This window comes from Palaemon carinicauda, chromosome 31 (genome assembly GCF_036898095.1).
Source record: "Palaemon carinicauda isolate YSFRI2023 chromosome 31, ASM3689809v2, whole genome shotgun sequence".
Lineage (NCBI taxonomy): Eukaryota > Metazoa > Arthropoda > Malacostraca > Decapoda > Palaemonidae > Palaemon > Palaemon carinicauda.
Window position 1 is genome coordinate 33,377,743 of NC_090755.1, and position 21,516 is coordinate 33,399,258.

General features: G+C 42.4%; 1 protein-coding gene across 4 annotated transcripts in view; it reads right to left on the reverse strand.

The window, feature by feature from the left end:
• Window positions 1-319: 319 nt before the first annotated feature.
• Window positions 320-21,516, reverse strand: part of LOC137624392 (uncharacterized) — a 74,037-nt gene continuing 52,840 nt past the window's right edge. Inside the window, exons 3-9 of one of the 4 annotated variants that reach the window (XM_068355128.1) lie at window positions 18,480-18,597; window positions 17,330-17,640; window positions 12,556-12,673; window positions 11,409-11,716; window positions 3,806-3,969; window positions 2,996-3,106; window positions 320-2,151 (exon numbers count right to left, since the gene is read on the reverse strand). In XM_068355128.1, coding sequence (XP_068211229.1) covers window positions 3,950-3,969; window positions 11,409-11,716; window positions 12,556-12,673; window positions 17,330-17,640; window positions 18,480-18,597 — 875 coding nt within the window. In that variant the 3' untranslated portion in view covers window positions 320-2,151; window positions 2,996-3,106; window positions 3,806-3,949. Of the gene's footprint in view, window positions 2,152-2,995; window positions 3,107-3,805; window positions 11,717-12,555; window positions 12,674-17,329; window positions 17,641-18,479; window positions 18,598-21,516 lie in introns of all 4 variants that reach the window. The other 3 variants (XM_068355125.1, XM_068355126.1, XM_068355127.1) reach the window with 3 other exon arrangements.

The window sequence follows — 21,516 nt, forward strand, 5'->3', positions numbered from 1 at the left end:
GGTAGAGCTGGATGGATGATGGTACAGGTAAATCACCACTGGTAGTTAGCAGTGCAATATAAGTTAGAATGGATATAGCAATTACATTCTTTAATATTCAATATCTAAACAATGTCCTTTTGATTTGTATCTCATCTTCCATTATTATTAGTCTGGTTTCAGGTTTGCGCAATGCTCCACATCCTCGTAGGATGTAAAATACAAAGAATAAGCATATCATGGATTTGTAAAGATCCACCTATCCTGGTGCAAGTCAGGCTCCAAAAATTCACAAGCTGCTCTTCTTTAACATAATGTTTAAAAAGGATGAAATTCACAATTAACTCAATTCACATTTTATTCTCTTACCACCAAATACGTATAAAAATAAATATAAAACTTAGATCTTAAGCCAAGAACTGGGTTGACAATTTTTTAGAGAATCATTAAGTGGACATAACAAATACTTAAAGGTTGTAATACTTCAGATAGTGTACTACTATAAACTTGATACATGTACTTATATTGTTTATATACATTTTTACATCATTTATTTATACATATACAGTATACATATTTTTACACTAATTGTTGAGTGTGGTTGGAAAATTGTATGATAGCGTTAATTCTTAGGATCAAGCTTAAAACAGGATGTAATCTTAGAAGTGCACGGTGGCTTTAGAGGAGGTAGATGTATGGATCACAGATGCAAGATATATTTAGCAAAAGGTAAGGAGGTGTAAGTTGCATTTGTGGATCTGGAGAAAGCTTATGATAGAGTTGATAGGGAAGCGATGTGGAATGTTACATGGAACTATGGAATTAGTGGAAGGTTGTTGCAAGGCGTGAAGAGTTTATACATAAGCAGTAAAGCTTGTGTTAGGATTGGGAATAAAGTGAGTGAGTGGTTTCCAGAGAGATTGGGGTCGAGACAGGGATGTGTGATGTTGCCACGGAGTTTTGAGGCAGGTGAAGGCTCGAGTGCTTGAAACCGATAGATGAGAGTGATCAGGAGTGGGAAATGAATCAGTTTTTGTTTGCAGATGAAACTGTATTGGTTGCAGACTCGGAGTAGAAGCAGCGTCGATTAGTGACAGACTTGGGAGGTGTGTGTGAGAAAGAAGTTGCGAGTTAATGTGGGTAAGAGTAAGGTTATGGGATGCACAAGAAGAAAGGGAGTGCTAGATTGAATGTCAATGTTAAATGGAGAGTTACTTGAGGAAGTGGATCAGTCCTTAGTTCTGTTGATGCTGCAAATGTATGTCGAATAAATGAAGGATGTAAAGTGTTGGGGGCAGTGGAAGGAGTGGTAAAGAATAGAGGGTTAGGGATGAATGTAGGGTTCTGTATGAGAAATTGATTGTACCATTCACATTAATTTCCTAGCACATAATGCTCAGTGAATTTTCTTCCTTTTGATAAAAGGGCTGCATGTCTCGTTTCTGCTGCTAGTTGGAAAGGAACTTCCCCTCAACCCCAGCCACTGGAATTGTCTGTTACAGCTGATGCAGCAAAACAGAGAAACTTTGGATTGCTAGATTTTATTAGGTTAAGTTTTTCAGTTAAGTGGTAGAGATTAGCTTTAGTATTCTAATCTTGGAATTTCTGTAACAGGTAAGATAAGCTAAATGAATTCCACTGCGTTGATCACTCCTCTCTCTTTACCGGTTCCCACAGCACTGCAGTTAACTTTACCCTGTAGTGGAATTACGTCTGTATTTTCACTTTGTAATGCGGGCGAGCTTCAAATCACTGCCTATGTTTTATCAGTGGGTGGCCCTAAAAACTCCAAGACTGACACTACCTTTCCAAGGGCAATGGCATCAAGTCCATGTCGATTTTCAGGCGTGCTCATGAACATTCGTGACAAATTTAGAATGTACTTGTTCGTACATGTCCCCCGATGTTTACAAAGTTTGCCCCTCTGTCCATTTGTGCAATGACACAAACGTATTTCCATATAGACAGTACAGGTTTCCCCTGGCATTGCTACACACTTCACCAAGAACTTCAGTCTTCAAAGTTCTTGGACATCTGCCTCTTATGGTCTTGGCTGTTGGTGTCTTTACAGGCTTTCTTCCCAGGGCTGCATCCAACAGCCGCTGTTGCATATACTGATTGAATCCTTCATTGAAGAACATGACAAGCTAACTGGTGTTGAAGGATTTGCATCTGAAAGAAAATTACATAAGGTTTATATAAACATTATCCCATGTAATAACTGTCCAAATACATTAATGTCTAATTTCATAGTCTTGAACAAACTTGGCAATAGATGGAGTTACCGTGAGGTGTAGGTCTACTCTCAAGTTTTATATTCTTGAATAGTAGCTTTCTATATTATCTGAGGTTTTGTAAAACCCTAATAAACAACCACCAAAGCAGCCTTGTAAGTTCCACTGTATTCAATTAATGCCCACATTTCCAAATACAAATTTATATTCTTGGATAACTGCATTTTATAGGGTTCTGAGACAGTATTGATGTATTTATAGGAGCTCTCTCTTACCCAATTACCTAAGAACAACGGTACCCTACCTCTGACTTGTCATGCATTGCTTGATGTCCTACCTCTGACTTCCTCATGCATTGTTTGATGTCCTACCTCTGACTTGTCATGCATTGCTTGATGTCCTACCTCTGACTTCCTCATGCATTGTTTGATGTCCTACCTCTGACTTGTCATGCATTGCTTGATGTCCTACCTCTGACTTCCTCATGCATTGTTTGATGTCCTACCTCTGACTTGTCATGCATTGCTTGATGTCCGCCCCAAGACATGTTGCTAACCATATAATTCATACACTGTTGCCATCTTTATTTTGTTCATATTCTTTTATGACATTTAACATATATTGGTAAAAGGTTATATTCTGCCAAAACATTTTTAATTTAAATATTTTACACTTAAATTGATATCCAATTGAACCTAAATAAATGGTCCATCAATAGCCTTAAGACTAAACTCTCGACAATTGGATATTTTTCCTAAAATACCTTAATAGGAGATAATTACCAGTTGAGGATTATTGTAACTTCTGCGTTGTTAGTTTGGTGCCCACAAAGCAACTTTCCTCGTCGATGCATGATGTTCCACTTCTCCTATCGTTCTATTTTTGATAGATACCTGTTGGAGATTAATAGATGGTTTGATTAATCAACATATTGCCAGGCACCTGCAGCTGAGTAATATAGTACATGTTGTTTAGTGCCAGCGATCCTCATCATGTATCCTTGTATATATTGTAAATGTTAATACTATTAATAATTAACTTTAATAATTACAACTACAAAACCAATTCTTTAAATTGCTTAATTTTGTTCTAACTTCTGAATCCTTGCTAATCCTCTCATTTTCCTGTTCCTGCTTTGTTCTCCTTGGTGTTGTAGTCAAAGGCAGCTAACTTTTGTTCTTAAAACTTTCGATCTGTCTCACCTCTGCTCCTAACTAGTTAACACTAATGGAGAACCCTCTTCTAAGTTTTGTAAGTCACTATTTATACTGTGATATTTTGTAAAAGTCAATGTGATTTTTCACTGTTAAGTTTGTGTATAATTATAAGTATTAATAATTCCACATCATAATTTACCTAGCTTAAAATGTAGTGAATTGAATTTGAACTTTGGGGTTACCTTTACATTTAACAATGTATACATATGAAAGAATTTAGTCAACCAAAAGATATAAGAGTAATAAAGTTGAACGCAGCATTGCCAAGTACCCTTGTCAAAACTTCTTTCTCCAATCTCACAGACATTACCACATTGGCCACCACAACATTGTCTAGTGCATATCTATATTGAATGAACAAATATATTCAGTCACCTGGTAAAACGTTTATACTGCTGGCCTTGAAAACCTCTAAATTCCTTCCTTGTGTTGTCAAACTCCTCCTGTGACTCTGAATACACCAGTTCCTTCGCTACGACCTTAAGCTTCAGACGATCTCTCTTGATTCCATAGTGCCCATCACACAGTCACCTCCATATCTGTTGGAAGTGAAGAATAATTCATGAATGCTTTGCATTCCCCCAAGAAACATTCATACAATTACATAATCCCTTCAATATTGTGGACAATGATCAATAAGATTAACTTTCATTAGTCAGTATGTAAACAGGTACTCATCGATTAACAACGTACATAGGTGTACTGTGTATGTCGACTTGAAGTATGGTTACGACATTTGCAAAAAAGAGAAATTTGCCAAATGGAGTGTAATGTTAACGAGCAAATCAAAATGTGAAATTTAGAATTAGAAATTATCAAATGATACTGTATAATTAGGAAATTAAAATAACGAGATTGCCGGACGACAAAACCAAAATAAAAACAATCTGCAATGGCTGTTGTTAAAATACACCTTAAATTGATCATAGAAAAGCACAAAAATTATGAAATAATGTTCAGTTAACATTAATTAGGATTATTTGGAACATCTTTCAGAACGTAAACATTATGTTTTTGGGTAAACCAAGAGATCGGCAGACAAAAACGAATTACAAAGCAGAGCCTATGATTGAAAATAGATCTCAGCAAAGTATAAGCTTATTTTGTGTCTAGTATCTAATTGACTCTTTTTAAGCAAACAAATATTTTAGTTTCTTTTCCTATGCTGTATTTATGCATATAGAAAGATTAGTTACTCATATAATTAATAACACATTGGATCCCTTTCTCTGGTTACAGCTCATTTTCCCTTTGCGTACAAATACACTGAATAGTCTGGACTGTTCTTTACAAATTTTCCTCTGTTGTCTCACACTTGACAACACTGAGATTACCAAACAATTCTTCTTGGCTCAAGTAGCTACTTTCCCCTAGGGGCGGGTAGAATAGACTCTATAGCTATGGTAAGCACCTCTTGTAGGAGGACACTCCAAAATCAAATAATTGTTCTCAAGTCTTGGGTAGTGCCATGGCCTCTGTACCATGGTCTTCCACTGTCTGAGGTTAGAGTTCTTTTGCTTGAGGGTACACTCAGGCACACTATTCTATCTAATTTCCTTTTGTTTTTAAGCTTTTATAGATTATTATGATTTATTTCAATGTTACTCTTTATAAACTTTTATTTTAGTTGTTCATTACTTCTGTAGTTTATTTCCTTGTTACCTTTCCTAATTGGGATATTTTTTCCCATTAGAACCCTTGGGCTTATAGCATCTTACTTTTCCAACTAGGGTTGTAGCTTAGTAATAACAATAAAAATAATAAAAGTAATAATGATAACAATAACAATAATAATAATAATAATAACAGCAATAAAGGATATTTATCAAAACTATATACTATTCATTATGGCAGACATATTATTATCATTACTTACTAAGCTACAACCCTAGTTGGAAAAGCTGGATGCTATAAGCCCAGGGGCTCCAACAGGGAAAAGAGCTCAGTAAGGAAAGGAAATAAAGAAAAATAAAAGATTTTAAGAAGAGCAAAAAGATTAAAATAAACTATATAAACTATAAAAACTTTAACAAACCAAGAGAAAGAGGAACAAGATAAAACAGTATGCCCAAGTTTACCCTCAAGCAAGAGAACTCTAACCCAAAAGACAGTGGAAGACCATGGTACAGAGGCTATGGGACTACCTAAAATTAGAGAACAATTGTTTGATTTTGTAGTTTCCTTCTCCTAGAAGAGCTGCTTACCATAGCTAGAGTCTCTTCTACCCTTACAAAGAGCAAAGTTGCCACTGAACAATTACAGTGATGTAAGAAGAATTGCTTAGTAATCTCAAGTGTTGTCAGGTGTATGAGGACAGAGGAGAATATGTAAAAAATAGGCCAGATTATTCAGATAATTACTACCATTATTACTTGCTAAGCTGCAACCCTACTTGGAAAAGTAGGATGCTACAAGCCCAGTGAGGAAAGGAAACCTGGAAATAAATAAAGTACAAGAGAAGTAATGAATAATTAAAATAGTTCAAGAAGAACTATAAAAACTTAAAAAACAAAATAGAATAAAAACAAGATAGTGTGCCAGAGTGAACCCTCAAGCAAGAGCCCTCCAACCCAAGACAGTGGAAAACCATAGCACAGAGGCTATGGCACTACCCAAGAATAAAAAACAATGGTTTGATTTTTAAGTGTCCTTCTAGAAGAGCTGCTGACCATAGCTTAAGTCTCTCTTCTACTCTTACCGAGAGGAAAGTGGCCACTGAACAATTATAGTGCAGTAGTTAACCCTTGGTTGAAGAAGAATTGTTTGGTAATATCTCTGTTGTCAGGTGCATGAAAGAAGAATATGCAGAGAATAGGCCAAACGAGTTGGTGTATGTGTAGACAAAGGAAAAATAAGCTGTAACCAGAAAGAGGGATCCAATGTAGTACTGTCTGGCCAGTCAAAAGATCCAATAACTCTCTAGCAGTAGTATCATGGGTGGATGGTGCCCTACCTAACCTAATACAGTAATGCCTCTAGATACAAAATTAATTGGTTCCAGAGTGACTTTTATATCGTGATTTTTTCATATGATGAGTCAAGTTTCATATGTGAATTGCCTAATTCATTCCAAGCCATACAACCCACATTAAATTTATCATAATGAAATACTGTATATTTGAATTATTCAAAACCTAACCTAACCAATAATACATATAAATAAAGTATCATTAGAATATAATTCAATAATGGAAAGTAACAAAACATGTGGAACCTTACCTTTCAAGCGAGGCGATGTCCAAAGGCGAAAGTTGCGGAAGAGGAGGACGACAAACGGCAGACAACATTAACACAACTCTACGAAACACATTAACAAATGGCAGAAAACATTCACATTTAACTTTACGAAAAACTTGTAATTACATTCATCTTTTTCTTGCCTTTTTCTTTTTTATTCTTATTTATTTTTTACATGTTTTGTACTTTCTTAATTTCATAAATTTCTTCACTTCGTTTTCACTTTTTTCGGACCATTTTGATATTTCTTTTGGCCTACTAATGGCCCCTTTAAAAAATAACTATCCAAGGAAGCTTGTTTCTGCCCGATTCTTAAAATATTCCTGAAATGACTCAGGCAATCGTTATTGAACTGCTCAAGAGCGCGACCTGTTTTAGTAATTTCAGGGTGTCTCTTTTCTACAAAAAATCGCACTTTATGAAAAGCAGCCAGGACCTCTTTATTTCTGCCGTTGTCACCTGATCCTCATCTTCCTTGTAGCTGATAGAGCATTCTTCTCGAACGTCTTTCATTCGCATGGCCTCCAACTCCTTCAGGTCGTTTGCCGTAACCTCCTCTTGGTGCTCCTCGAGAAGCTCATTAATGTCGTCCTCATCAACGACCAGCCCCATGGACCTCCCAAGTCTAACAATCTCGTCAACCTCAGGTTGCGGGACAAATTTAGGATCGTTAACTGTTTCGGTCTTGGTCTCAGCTAGGCCTACATCGAATCCCTCGAAGTCTCGTGCAGAGACAGCATCAGGCCATAGCTTCTTCCACGAGGAGTTTAAGGTGTGCCTCGAAACCTCCTGCCAAGATTGATCGATGAGTGGAGACTTATGACAATGTTAAAATGCTCCTTCCAAAATTCACGCAGGGTGAGGATTGTGCTGTCAGTGACTTCGTAACACATCTTAAAGAGATTTTTTGTATAGAGCTTCTTGAAATTAGAAATCACTTGTTGTTCCATGGGCTGAAGGTGAGGGGTGGTGTTAGGTGGAAGGAAAAGAACCTTGATAAAGGAATACTCTGGTAGGAAATCAACCTCGATGCCAGGAGGATGAGCACGCGTGTTGTCCAACACCAGCAGACATTTCAGAGGGAGGTGGTTCTCTTTCAGATAATTCTTAACAGTCGGACCGAAACAGAAGTTCACCCAATCTGCAAAAAGATATCTGGTTACATGGCATTTTGCATCAGCCCTCCACATCACCAGAAGGTTCTCCCTTATCACTTTGTGGGACTTGAAGGCTTGAGGATTCTCAGAATGATACACCAGTAGGGGCTTAACCTTACAATCCCCACTGGCATTGGCACAGAGTGCAAGGGTAAGCTTGTCCTTCACAGATTTATGCAAGGGCAGCTTTTCCTCTTCAGCTGTGATATAGGTACATCGAGGCATTTTTTCCCAAAAGAGCCCAGTTTTGTCACAGATGAAGACTTGCTGGGGACTGTAGCCTTCCTGAAGAGTCAGCTCGTCAAATTTCTCAACAAAGGCTTTGGCCACTTTCCTGTCCGGGCTGCCAGCCTCCTCATACCGCAGCATCAAATGAATGCCAGTCCGTCTCTTAAATTTTTCATACCACCCGCGCGAGGCCTAGAATTCTGGGGGTACCTCCTGCAATGTATCTTCTCCTGCGTTGTCTTTGGCCTGAGCATGCATGAGATCACCAAAAATGCCACTGGCCTTTTGAGAGATTACCGTCCCAGTGATCGTGTCTCCAGCAGTTTCCTTGTCCTTAATCCAGAGGAGAAGAAGTCTCTCCATCTTATTATGGATGCGGCTCCTCTTACCAGAAAGAACACACACACCCTTAGAAGGTGTTACGGCTTTAAAGGATTCCTTCTGTTTAAGGATGGTGCCTATCGTCGACGGATATCGTCCATACTCCTTAGCAATCACACTCAACCGCATGCCACCCTCATACTTCTTCGTCTCCATAGAAAGCATTCTCTTCTTCTTCTTTCCTTGGACATCAGTAACACTCTTGGGACCAATGGCAACTCGTGTGCTTCTATCATATTAGCAAAGTACAATGAAAAGTCAATAAAGAACAATTAGGAAATTAAAACAGACAGAGCAATTCATCTACTTAAAGTATACATATAAATATTAGCAGAGTTAAGTACTACAAGAAGTAAATGAAAACCTCTTCTGCTTGCTTTTGAAGTAACTAATGTATACTCAAGTGAAAATGAATACAAATTAACCATAAAAGAAACCCTTTCTAGTACAACTCAAGAACATAAGTGGTAGACTACCTTTAAATCTGCACTCTTTGGTGTGGATGAAACAGTTCCTCATTTACTTAAACCATATGATTCAGTCAATCACTGTCCAAAGGAAAAGGCAACTCTTTTGGCTGATGTGTTTGACAGTAAGCAGAGTAATGAGAAACTTGAGCTTCCTCATTCCTGTTATCCTGAAGCTAAACTAGCTGTTCCTCCTGCAAGGCTGCCCTCTCCAAGGGGTCTTTGAGGGCTAACCACTCTGCCCGACTTGCTGGGATAAGGGTCTGCCCGGAAGGGCAGTCTATGACCCTCCTTTAGAACTGTCACAGTCCACGGTTCTGCTCCGTAGTGCTTCCATGCTTGCCAAAAATGTTTGAGGCATCCCCCTACCTGAGGCTTGGGCAGGAGAAAGGGACCTCTCTCCCTACCTCCTTCAGGAGGAACGTCCAGAATGTCCCCTCCTGGCTGAAGGATAGGTAGTCCTAGACGAGGTTGGAGCCGAGCTTGTTCCTCTTCGGGTGGGCTGCGTAGCCTGAGACCACAAAGACGTTGAGGGTTCTCTCCTTACCTGGGTAGGAGAAGAGCGAGACGTCGAAGGAGCCTCGGGAGCAGGTCTCCTATAAGCGGGTCTTCTCATCGGTTGCGATTTAGGTACTATGGTCTCCTTCCTCTTCGCCAGTTTTTCGACGACTTCCTCCGTCTCCTTAAGCGGGAAGAGCCCTTCATCCCACACTGAAAGATTCCGTAGTGTCCTCGCCTCCCTGTCCGGAATCTTCTTAGACAGATTCTTCAGTACTGAGTCCCTCCTTCTCAAAACCCAGTTGGCAGACAAGGCTAAGGACTGGAAGGTCAAGAACTTCAGAGCGCGGCCCCCCGAGCTGATGAACTCTTTCAACGCATCACGCTTGGAGGGATCTGCTGATTCTGTGGAAATCTGGGTGCCCACTAGTGTAGAAGCCCACCAGTCCAACCAGGAGGCGACGTTGATGAGGTCTTTAGACATCTCCTCCATCATTACCGCTTCTGCTTGCGAGAAGTAGATCGGCGCAGAAGAGGCCCCGTCCTCTGGGGAGCCTTGGCCCATAACTTCCAGAGAGTCTTCCAGCTTACTGGCTCCATGTGGACGTCCTTCTAAAGAATAATATTTACTTTGTGATTTTAGTCCTTGCAGGAGTTTGGAAGCACTCTGCCCTTTAGAGTTCTCCCTGTTTCGGGCCACAACTTTGTCTATGTGGACCCGTCCCAGTTTAACGTCTCTCGCTTCAGGCAGGGCTAAGGATGGCTTCTTCTGGACTGGTTCCTCCATGATCCTATTGAGGCCTGACCTCCAGACGTCCTCCTCCGAAGGTATGGGCTCCTTGATCCTATGATGCTTCCTGATCAGGTTGATCACTTTCCTATACGCAGAGTCCTTCGCTGGCACTCCTTCTGAGTCATCAACCGCTTCCTCCGTCCGGGGATGGGAAGTGGCACTGAAGCGGGCAACTGCGCTCCGATGAGGATCTAGGCTACGCCCCTTGGAAGAGACGGGCGCCTCCGCAGTTCGTTGATCTTTTAACCAGTGAACGAGCTCTTCCGTGGGAATGTTCGACGGAGGTAGCCGTGCACGACGATCACTCCCACGGGCTGACTCGTCGCGGCTGCACGTCCTAAGAGGCGACTCCCTCCGCTGGGCGGATTGAGTCTCCTTCCTCGCGGTCTTACGCCTTTCCGACGAGGATCTATGGTCCATGGCTGTAGCTGACTTGCAGCTGTCGGAGGCCCTTCTAGGAGGACTGTCTCCGGTAAGCCGACCCGCAGTGCCCGTGACCGTAGTAAGGTCCTTAAGCTTACTGCAGGGGACGAGGACCCATTGTTCATTCGGAGAAGAACTTCTTCTGACCTTCTGTTGCGGGGAACGAGATCTCCTTCTGCTATGCCGCGACCTAGATGGAGACCTAGAGTAGGACCGTCTTCTCCTAGATCTATCTCTCCTCCTCCGGTGTTTCCTCCGAACCTCTTCCTCCGAAGAAAATGAGGAACCTGCTGCCGAAGACTCCGGCATCTCTCTATAACGGGACCGAGGGGCAGGTGGAGCTTTGCTCAACACCTGTTGGGTCTCGGACGTCGACGGTTGCAGGAAAACCTCAGGGACAGCCGACGAAGCCGCTGGAGGAGTAGTAGGATGCTCTATAATCTGGAAACAGGAGCCCAAACCGTCCTCCACTCTCCTAGGAGACCTACATGGGGTCCTCGGTAGGCTCCATCCGAGGGGATCTTCTAGCGGGGAATCTTCTTTCCCTGGGGCGCCTTCCGCTGCGGAGGTGCCTGAAACAACTACCCAAGAATCAGGGGAAGAAAAAGGTACATTTTTATTCCACATGGGGTCGCCAGCCGAAACGTGCCCCCCTTGCACAAGGGCAACGTCCCGCGGACTCTCAAAAAACATACCCTCAGGCCCCCCACTTGCCTGTACAGAAACAGTCACCCCAGAGTCTAAAAGACACTCCTGGGGAAGAAGCACCGGTTTCTTCCCCTTAACTGACTTACCTCGTCCCCTACTCTGGGTAGGGGAAGAAGGAACCCTGTCCAATTTCTCACCAGCCGATGTCGCGGGAGAAGAAAAGCTTGCCTTCCTGGGAGAACGTTTTGACGTCTTCTTCTTCTTAGTCCTGAACTTCACCCATTGAACTTCACTCCACGAAGCACATTCAGGACACGTGTCCGAAGGCGAGCACACCTTACCCCTACACGAGGAACAAAGGGAGTGCGGGTCCACATCGGGCTTGGACAAAAACGCTCCACACGACTTCCCGGCCCTAGGCCCAGGACAACGGCGGGCATGGTCCATCACGCACCTGTCATGAACAATTATTTACAAATAAATATAATGTACCAATACGGGCATGGGGGTTTAAGGTCGAGTTTTATAGAACGTACCGGTACGGGCACTGGGGTTAAAAGGGTTAATAATTGATGGAATAAATATGTTGGATAAGATACAATGATTGACTACATCAGGTTCATCTTGAAGAGCATTTCACCACCAAAACACTTTTCAGTCTGTCTCAATTCTTCAAAATGTAATTGAACTGTTCATTATTGACTCGATATTCTAGTTACGGCAGATTTTATTGCTAACTTTATTTTTAATGAAGACTTTCCATCATGCACTTTTTTATACTATTTCTCTTAAAAAACTATTTATAATATGTTAAAAAAATACTTAAGAGAATTGCTACATATTGCGCAGCCAACAAATAGTGTCGACACGAGAATAGTAACAGATGGCTTTAAACTGTTGGAACCTAGATTTATGTCTACTTTAAATATGCAGCCCGAGACTATATAATAAGCTTCCACGAAACATTTGAATGATTGAAGACATTAAGGTTTTCAAGAGGAAACTGAAGACTCTTATTTTATGAGTCTTTTGACAGTGGTGATTTAACAGTAAACAAACAATACATGATATGAAAAGTTAAATACTCTGAACGAACAAGGTAAAATGGCATCGGAGGTCCTGTAAAGAGTGGGGTTCCCCTGCTGTATGGGACCGGAAAAGCAGCCATCAAAGTAAAAGTAAGTAAGTAACGTGAAATTAAGTTTTAACCAAAAACGTAAGAAATCAGAATTTCCAAAATTCAAAGCCAAAGCTCCTTAAACAATTGTCATGTCTCAACGAGATTTAACTTACCTCTTTTCTTTCTGACCATCCAATTTATGTTTGACAGAGTTATCTTTTACAACATCCTCTTCCTGAAAATGATCTAATGGTTCATCTTTTATTTCCAATTTCACTTCTTCTTCCTCACCTACGGGAAGGAGAAAAAATATAACTCCAAACAATAAATAAATAAACATATTGTACGCAGAAATATATACAGAAATAATTACTTTGTTGACTAAAGCAGCATTCAATTGTTCTAAACCAAAAGAAATAGAATATAACAATCCACATTAGCCTCAGATTTTGGTGTACCACACATAATAAAACCTTTGCACTTTTAGTTTACACTTGCAAGTATTAATGGTCTAACTTGGTATATTATTCATTTCTCCAGCATATTAGATTGAAATAACATGATCTGCAATAATCGATATGTATTTGATCATACAATAAACATTTTCTGTTTATAGACACTTGGCTTAATACTCTCAGCTGCCCAACTATATCAAAGTTGTTTCACTCATAAATTCTATCTTTTTTTAGGAAAAGTCATTCAATATCAGATTAGAGATGACTCAGAGATCAAACATTTTAATGTCAGAATTTCTATAAATGATTAAGAACAGAAACTAGTTTCTCATCACAACATTTCCCTTTGTCTATCAATAGCGAGAGAGGGATTACCGAGAAGAGAAAACGAAGGATGGAGTCCTTCATCCTACTGACAGTGAATGCGCTCTTCTGAGAAACAGAGCAAAGGTAACAGTGATGGGAAACTTCCCGGTACATACTCTATCGCCTTACAATGATGAAACCGTATTATTATTATTTGCTAAACTACAAACTACAGCTTGGAAAGGATGGTTAGTTCTTTGGAAGGCTTTGTGCTCTTTGTAGCATCCTTCCTCTTGAGGAGGGTACATATGGTTGATGTACTCCTCTCATATTGGCGAGCCAGCTCAGTCACTCGTACACCACTCTCATGTTTTTCGATTTTTTCATGCTTTCAAGAGATTTTTTGTATAGAGCTTCTTGAAATTAGAAATCACTTGTTGTTCCTTGGGCTGAAGGTGAGGGGTGGTGTTAGGTGGAAGGAAAAGAACCTTGATAAAGGAATACTCTGGTAGGAAATCAACCTCGATGACAGGAGGATGAGCACGCGTGTTGTCCAACACCAGCAGACATTTCAGAGGGAGGTGGTTCTCTTTCAGATAATTCTTAACAGTCGGACCGAAACAGAATTTCACCCACTCTGCAAAAAGATATCTGGTTACATGGCATTTTGCATCAGCCCTCCACATCACCGGAAGGTTCTCCCTTATCACTTTGTGGGACTTGAAGGCTTGAGGATTCTCAGAATGATACACCAGTAGGGGCTTAACCTTACAATCCCCACTGGCATTGGCACAGAGTGCAAGGGTAAGCTTGTCCTTCACAGATTTATGCAAGGGCAGCTTTTCCTCTTCAGCTGTGATATAGGTACATCGAGGCATTTTTTCCCAAAAGAGCCCAGTTTTGTCACAGATGAAGACTTGCTGGGGACTGTAGCCTTCCTGAAGAGTCAGCTCGTCAAATTTCTCAACAAAGGCTTTGGCCACTTTCCTGTCCGGGCTGCCAGCCTCCTCATACCGCAGCATCAAATGAATGCCAGTCCGTCTCTTAAATTTTTCATACCACCCGCGCGAGGCCTAGAATTCTGGGGGTACCTCCTGCAATGTATCTTCTCCTGCGTTGTCTTTGGCCTGAGCATGCATGAGATCACCAAAAATGCCACTGGCCTTTTGAGAGATTACCGTCCCAGTGATCGTGTCTCCAGCAGTTTCCTTGTCCTTAATCCAGAGGAGAAGAAGTCTCTCCATCTTATTATGGATGCGGCTCCTCTTACCAGAAAGAACACGGACACCCTTAGAAGGTGTTGCGGCTTTAATGGATTCCTTCTGTTTAAGTATGGTGCCTATCGTCGACAGATTTCGTCCATACTCCTTAGCAATCACACTCAACCGCATGCCACCCTCATACTTCTTAATAATCTCCATCTTCATCTCCATAGAAAGCATTCTCTTCTTCTTCTTTCCTTGGACATTAGTAACACTCTTGGGACCAATGGCAACTCGTGTGCTTCTATCATATTAGCAAAGTACAATGAAAAGTCAATAAAGAACAATTAGGAAATTAAAACAGACAGAGCAATTCATCTACTTAAAGTATACATATAAATATTAGCAGAGTTAAGTACCACAAGATACTCAAGTGAAAATGAATACAAATTAACCATAAAAGAAACCCTTTCTAGTACAACTCAAGAACATAAGTGGTAGACTACCTTTAAATCTGCACTCTTTGGTGTGGATGAAACAGTTCCTCATTTACTTAAACCATATGATTCAGTCAATCACTGTCCAAAGGAAAAGGCAACTCTTTTGGCTGATGTGTTTGACAGTAAGCAGAGTAATGAGAAACTTGAGCTTCCTCATTCCTGTTATCCTGAAGCTAAACTAACTGTTCCTCCTGCAAGGCTGCCCTCTTTAAGGGGTCTTTGAGGGCTAACCACTCCGCCCGATTTGCTGGGATAAGGGGGGGGGGCGGGTCTGCCCGGAAGGGCAGTCTATAACCCTCCTTTAGAACTGTCACAGTCCACGGTTCTGCTCTGTAGAGCTTCCATGCTTGTCAAAAATGTTTGAGGCATCCCCCTACCTGAGGCTTGGGCAGGAGAAAGGGCCGGCTCTCCCTACCTCCTTCAGGAGGAACGTCCAGAATGTCCCCTCCTGGCTGAAGGATAGGTAGTCCTAAACGAGGTTGGAGCCGAGCTTGTTCCTCTTCGGGTGGGCTGCGTAGTCTGAGACCACAAAGACGTTGAGGGTTCTCTCCTTACCTGGGTAGGAGAAGAGCGAGACGTCAAAGGAGCCTCGGGAGCAGGTCTCCTATAAGCGGGTCTTGTCATCGGTTGCGATTTAGGTACTACGGTCTCCTTCCTCTTCGCCAGTTTTTCGACGACTTCCTCCGTCTCCTTAAGCGGGAAGAGCCCTTCATCCCACACTGAAAGATTCCGTAGTGTCCTCGCCTCCCTGTCCGGATTCTTCTTAGACAGATTCTTCAGTACTGAGTCCCTCCTTAAAACCCAGTTGGCAGACAAGGCTAAGGACTGGAAGGTCAAGAACTTCAGAGCGCGGCCTCCCCAGCTGATGAACTCTTTCAACGCATCACGCTTGGAGGGATCTGCTGATTCTGTGGAAATCTGGGTGCCCACTAGTGTAGAAGCCCACCAGTCCAACCAGGAGGCGACGTTGATGAGGTCTTTAGACATCTCCTCCATCATTACCGCTTCTGCTTGCGAGAAGTAGATCGGCGCAGAAGAGGCCCTGTCCTCTGGGGAGCCTTGGCCCAAAACTTCCAGGGAGTCTTCCAGCTTACTGGCTCCATGTGGACGTCCTTCCAAAGAATAATATTTACTTTGTGATTTTAGTCCTTGCAGGAGTTTGGAAGCACTCTGCCCTATAGAGTTCTCCCTGTTTCGGGCCACAACTTTGTCTATGTGGACCCGGCCCAGTTTAACGTCTCTCGCTTCAGGCAGGGCTAAGGATGGCTTCTTCTGGACTGGTTCCTCCATGATCCTATTGAGGCCTGACCTCCAGACGTCCTCCTCCGAAGGTATGGGCTCCTTGATCCTATGATGCTTCCTGATCAGGTTGATCACTCTCCTATACGCAGAGTCCTTCGCTGGCACTCCTTCTGAGTCATCAACCGCTTCCTCCGTCCGGGGATGGGAAGTGGCACTGAAGCGGGCAACTGCGCTCCGATGAGGATCTAGGCTACGCCCCTCGGAAGAGACGGGCGCCTCCGGAGTTCTTGATCTTTTAACCAGTGAATGAGCTCTTCCGTAGGAATGTCCGACGGAGGTAGCCGTGCACGACGATCACTCCCACGGGCTGACTCGTCGCGGCTGCCCATCCTAAGAGGCGACTCCCTCCGCTGGACGGATTGAGTCTCCTTCCTCGCGGTCTTACGCCTTTCCGACGAGGATCTATGGTCCATGGCTGTAGCTGACTTGCAGCTGTCAGAGGCCCTTCTAGGAGGACTGTCTCCGGTAAGCCGACCCGCAGTGCCCGTGACCGGGGACGAGGACCCATTGTTCATTCGGAGAAGAACTTCTTCTGACCTTCTGTTGCGGGGAACGAGATCTCCTTCTGCTATGCCGCGAACTAGATGGAGACCTAGAGTAGGACCGTCTTCTCCTAGATCTATCTCTCCTCCTCCGGTGTTTCCTCCGAACCTCTTCCTCCGAAGAAAATGAGGAACCTGCTGCCGAAAACTCCGGCATCTCTCTATAACGGGACCGAGGGGCAGGTGGAGCTTTGCTCAACACCTGTTGGGTCCCGGACGTCGACGGTTGCAGGAAAACCTCAGGGACTGCCGATGAAGCCGCTGGAGTAGTAGGATGCTCTATAATCTGGAAACAGGAGCCCAAACTGTCCTCCACTCTCACAGGAGACCTACATGGGGTCCTCGATAGGCTCCATCCGAGGGGATCTTCTAGCGGGGAATCTTCTTTCCCAAGGGTGCCTTCCGCTGCGGAGGTGCCTGAAACAATTACTCAAGAATCTGGGGAAGAAAAAGGTGCATTTTTATTCCACATGAGGTCGCCAGCCGAAACGTGACCCCCTTGCACAAGGGCAACGTCCCGCGGACCCTCACAAAACATACCCTCAGGCCCCCCCACTTGCCTGTACAGAAACAGTCACCCCAGAATCTAAAAGACACTCCTGGGGAAGAAGCACCGGTTTCTTCCCCTTAACTGACTTACCTCGTCCCCTACTCTGGGTAGTGGAAGAAGAAGGAACCCTGTCCGATTTCTCACCAGCCGATGTCGCGGGAGAAGAAAAACTTGCCTTCCTGGGAGAACGTTTTGACTTCTTCTTCTTCTTAGTCCCGAACTTCACCCATTGAACTTCACTCCACGAAGCACATTCAGGACACGTGTCCGAAGGCGAGCACACCTTACCCCTACACGAGGAACAAAGGGAGTGCGGGTCCACATCGGGCTTGGACAAAAACGCTCCACACGACTTCCCGGCCCTAGGCCCAGGACAACGGCGGGCATGGTCCATCACGCACCTGTCATGAACAATTATTTACAAATAAATATAATGTACCAATACGGGCATGGGGGTTTAAGGTTGAGTTTTATAGAACGTACCGGTACGGGCACTGGGGTTAAAAGGGTTAATAATTGATGGAATAAATATGTTGGATAAGATACAATGATTGACTACATCAGGTTCATCTTGAAGAGCATTTCACCACCAAAACACTTTTCAGTCTGTCTCAATTCTTCAAAATGTAATTGAACTGTTCATTATTGACTCGATATTCTAGTTACGGCAGATTTTATTGCTAACTTTATTTTTAATGAAGACTTTCCATCATGCACTTTTTTATACTATTTCTCTTAAAAAACTATTTATAATATGTTAAAAAATACTTAAGAGAATTGCTACATATTGCGCAGCCAACAAATAGTGTCGACACGAGAATAGTAACAGATGGCTTTAAACTGTTGGAACCTAGATTTATGTCTACTTTAAATATGCAGCCCGAGACTATATAATAAGCTTCCACGAAACATTTGAATGATTGAAGACATTAAGGTTTTCAAGAGGAAACTGAAGACTTTCTTATTTTATGAGTCTTTTGACAGTGGTGATTTAACAGTAAACAAACAATACACGATATGAAAAGTTAAATACTCTGAACGAACAAGGTAAAATGGCATCGGAGGTCCTGTAGAGAGTGGGGTCCCCTGCTGTATGGGACCGGAAAAGCAGCCATCAAAGTAAAAGTAAGTAAGTAACGTGAAATTAAGTTCTAACCAACAACGTAAGAAATCAGAATTTCCAAAATTCAAAGCCAAAGCTCCTTAAACAATTGTCAAGTCTCAACGAGATTTAACTTACCTCTTTTCTTTCTGACCATCCAATTTATGTTTGACAGAGTTATCTTTTACAACATCCTCTTCCTGAAAATGATCTAATGGTTCATCTTTTATTTCCAATTTCACTTCTTCTTCCTCACCTACGGGAAGGAGAAAAAATATAACTCCAAACAATAAATAAATAAACATATTGTACGCAGAAATATAATTACTTTGTTAACTAAAGCAGCATTCAATTGTTCTAAACCAAAAGAAATAGAATATAACAATCCACATAAGCCTCAGATTTTGGTGTACCAAACATAATAAAACCTTTGCACTTTTAGTTTACACTTGCAAGTATTAATGGTCTAACTTAGTATATTATTCATTTCTCCAGCATATTAGATTGAAATAACATGATCTGCAATAATCGATCTGTATTTGATCATACAATAAACATTTTCTGTTTATAGACACTTGGCTTAATCCTCTCAGCTGCCCAACTATATCAAAGTTGTTTCACTCATATATTCTATCTTTTTTTAGGAAAAGTCATTCAATATCAGATTAGAGATGACTCAGAGATCAAACATTTTAATGTCAGAATTTCTATAAATGATTAAGAACAGAAACTAGTTTCTCATCACAATATTTCCCTTTGTCTATCAATAGCGAGAGAGGGATTACCGAGAAGAGAAAACGAAGGATGGAGTCCTTCATCCTACTGACAGTGAATGCGCTCTTCTGAGAAACAGAGCAAAGGTAACAGTGATGGGAAACTTCCCGGTACATACTCTATCGCCTTACAATGATGAAACCGTATTATTATTATTTGCTAAACTACAAACTACAGCTTGGAAAGGATGGTTAGTTCTTTGGAAGGCTTGGTGCTCTTTGTAGCATCCTTCCTCTTGAGGATGGTACATATGGTTGATGTACTCCTCTCATATTGGCGAGCCAGCTCAGTCACTCGTACACCACTCTCATGTTTTTCGATTTTTTCATGCTTTATCTCGATTGTCATCATACGCTGTTTCTTTTCACTACCCTTGTTTGCACTCACTTGCTTTGGACCCATTGATTATTCACTTAATTCAGTACTGATTAACAAAAACTACGGCAGATGCTCGGAGATAACTTTACGCGACTGAGATCCGACGGGAAAAAGCGAGCAATGCTGTCCTCGTGAGCAGCCTCTAGCACACTTGGCCACCTAGCGGCCGTACAGGGAACCGTCTCGTATCCTCGTAACTGAAATTTGTCTCTTACCTCGGGGCAAAAATTTCCTTGAAACTTCCCTCGTATCTCAAATTTCTCGTATGTTGGGACACATGTATGTCGCAGTATTGCTGTACAAGGATACAAGACAGTTCCCTATGCGGCTGCTAGGTGGCCAAGTGTCCTACGGGCTGCTCACGAGGACAGGATAGCGAGAAAGGGATTACCAAGGAGAGAAAACGAAGGATGGAGTCCTTCATCCTACTGACAGTGAATGCACTCTTCTTTTGAGAGACTGAGCAAAGGTAACAGTGATGGGAAACTTCCTGGTACATACTCTATCGCCTCACAATGATGAAACCGTATTAATATTATTATCATTATTATTTGCTAAACTATAAACTACAGCTTGGAAAAGATGGTTAGTTCTTTGGAAGGCTTGGTGCTCTTTGTAGCACACTTCTTCTTGAGGATGGTACATATTGTTGATGTACTCCTCTCATATTGGCGAGCCAGCTGTCACTCGTACACCACTCTCATGTTTTTCGCGGTATTACTGTACAAGGATACAAGACGGTTCCCTATGCGGCTGCTAGGTGGTCGAGTGTGCGATAGGGTGCTCACGAGGACAGCATCGCTTGCTTTTTCACGTCGGATGTCCGTTGCATAAAGTTATTTCCGAGCATCGGCCGTAATGTTTGCTTTTTTTTTTATGTGTTTTTTGCGTTAACCAGTACAGAATTAAGTGAATGAGCAATGGGTCAGAAGCAAGCGGGTGCAAACAAAGGTAGTGAAAAGAAAGAGTATGATGACTATCGAGATAAAGCATGAAATAATCGAAAAACATGAGTGGTGCTCGAGTGACTGAGCCGGCTCGCCAATGTGAGAGGAGTACATCAACAATATGTACCCTCTTCAAGCAAAAGGATGCTATAAAGAGCACCAAGCCCTCCAAAGGACTAACCATCCTTTCCAAGCTGCGCAGTGATATCCATGATACGATGGAGAGGCTTCTTTTAATATGGATAAAGAAGAAACAGTTGGCAGGAGATAGCATGACCAAGACAATCATCTGTGAAAAGGCCAGCAGATTCTACGATGACTTGAAAGGAAAGCAAGCAGCTGAGAGAGTGGAAACTTCGACGCCAGCGGAAACCTTCATAGCCAGTCGTGGCTGGTTGGATAATTTCAAAAAACAGACTGGGATACACTCGGTTGTGAGGCATGGGGAAGCAGCAAGTTCAGACTCGAAAGCCGCGGCGGACTATGTCAAAACCTTTGCCTCAGTTATCACAGAACAAGGATACATCCCCAAACAAGTGTTCAACTGCAATGAAACTGGCCTTTTCTGGAAGAAAATGCACAGAGGACATTCATCAAGGCAGGAGAAGAAGAGACTACCGGGCAATAAACCCATAAAGGACCGCTTAACCCTAGCCTTGTGTACCAATGCCAGCAGTGACTGTAAGGTCAAGCCACTGCTGGTGTACCACTCAGAAAACCTACGTGCTTTCAAGAGCCAAAGGATCTTGAAAGAAAAACAGCTAGTGATGTGGCACGCTAATGCTAAGGCTTGGGTTGCGCAGCATTTCTTCACAGTAATGGGTTAATATGACAAATTCGGAGATAATTTGTATTTTTCCTAACCATACAAACCTTAGCTATTTACATTGGGTTTACCTTTCGGCGTAGCTGAAATGACAAGCCAATAGTTTTTAACGAGGGTTAACTACCCCCGCGCTAGTTAGCGGGGGTAGGGGAAGGGATAGCTTGCTAACCCTGGGCCCCCCCCCCCAACACCGGTGATTTGCTTCACTTCACTTAGAGGTAGGACTTGACTTGGGGGCCAGGGCTGGCAG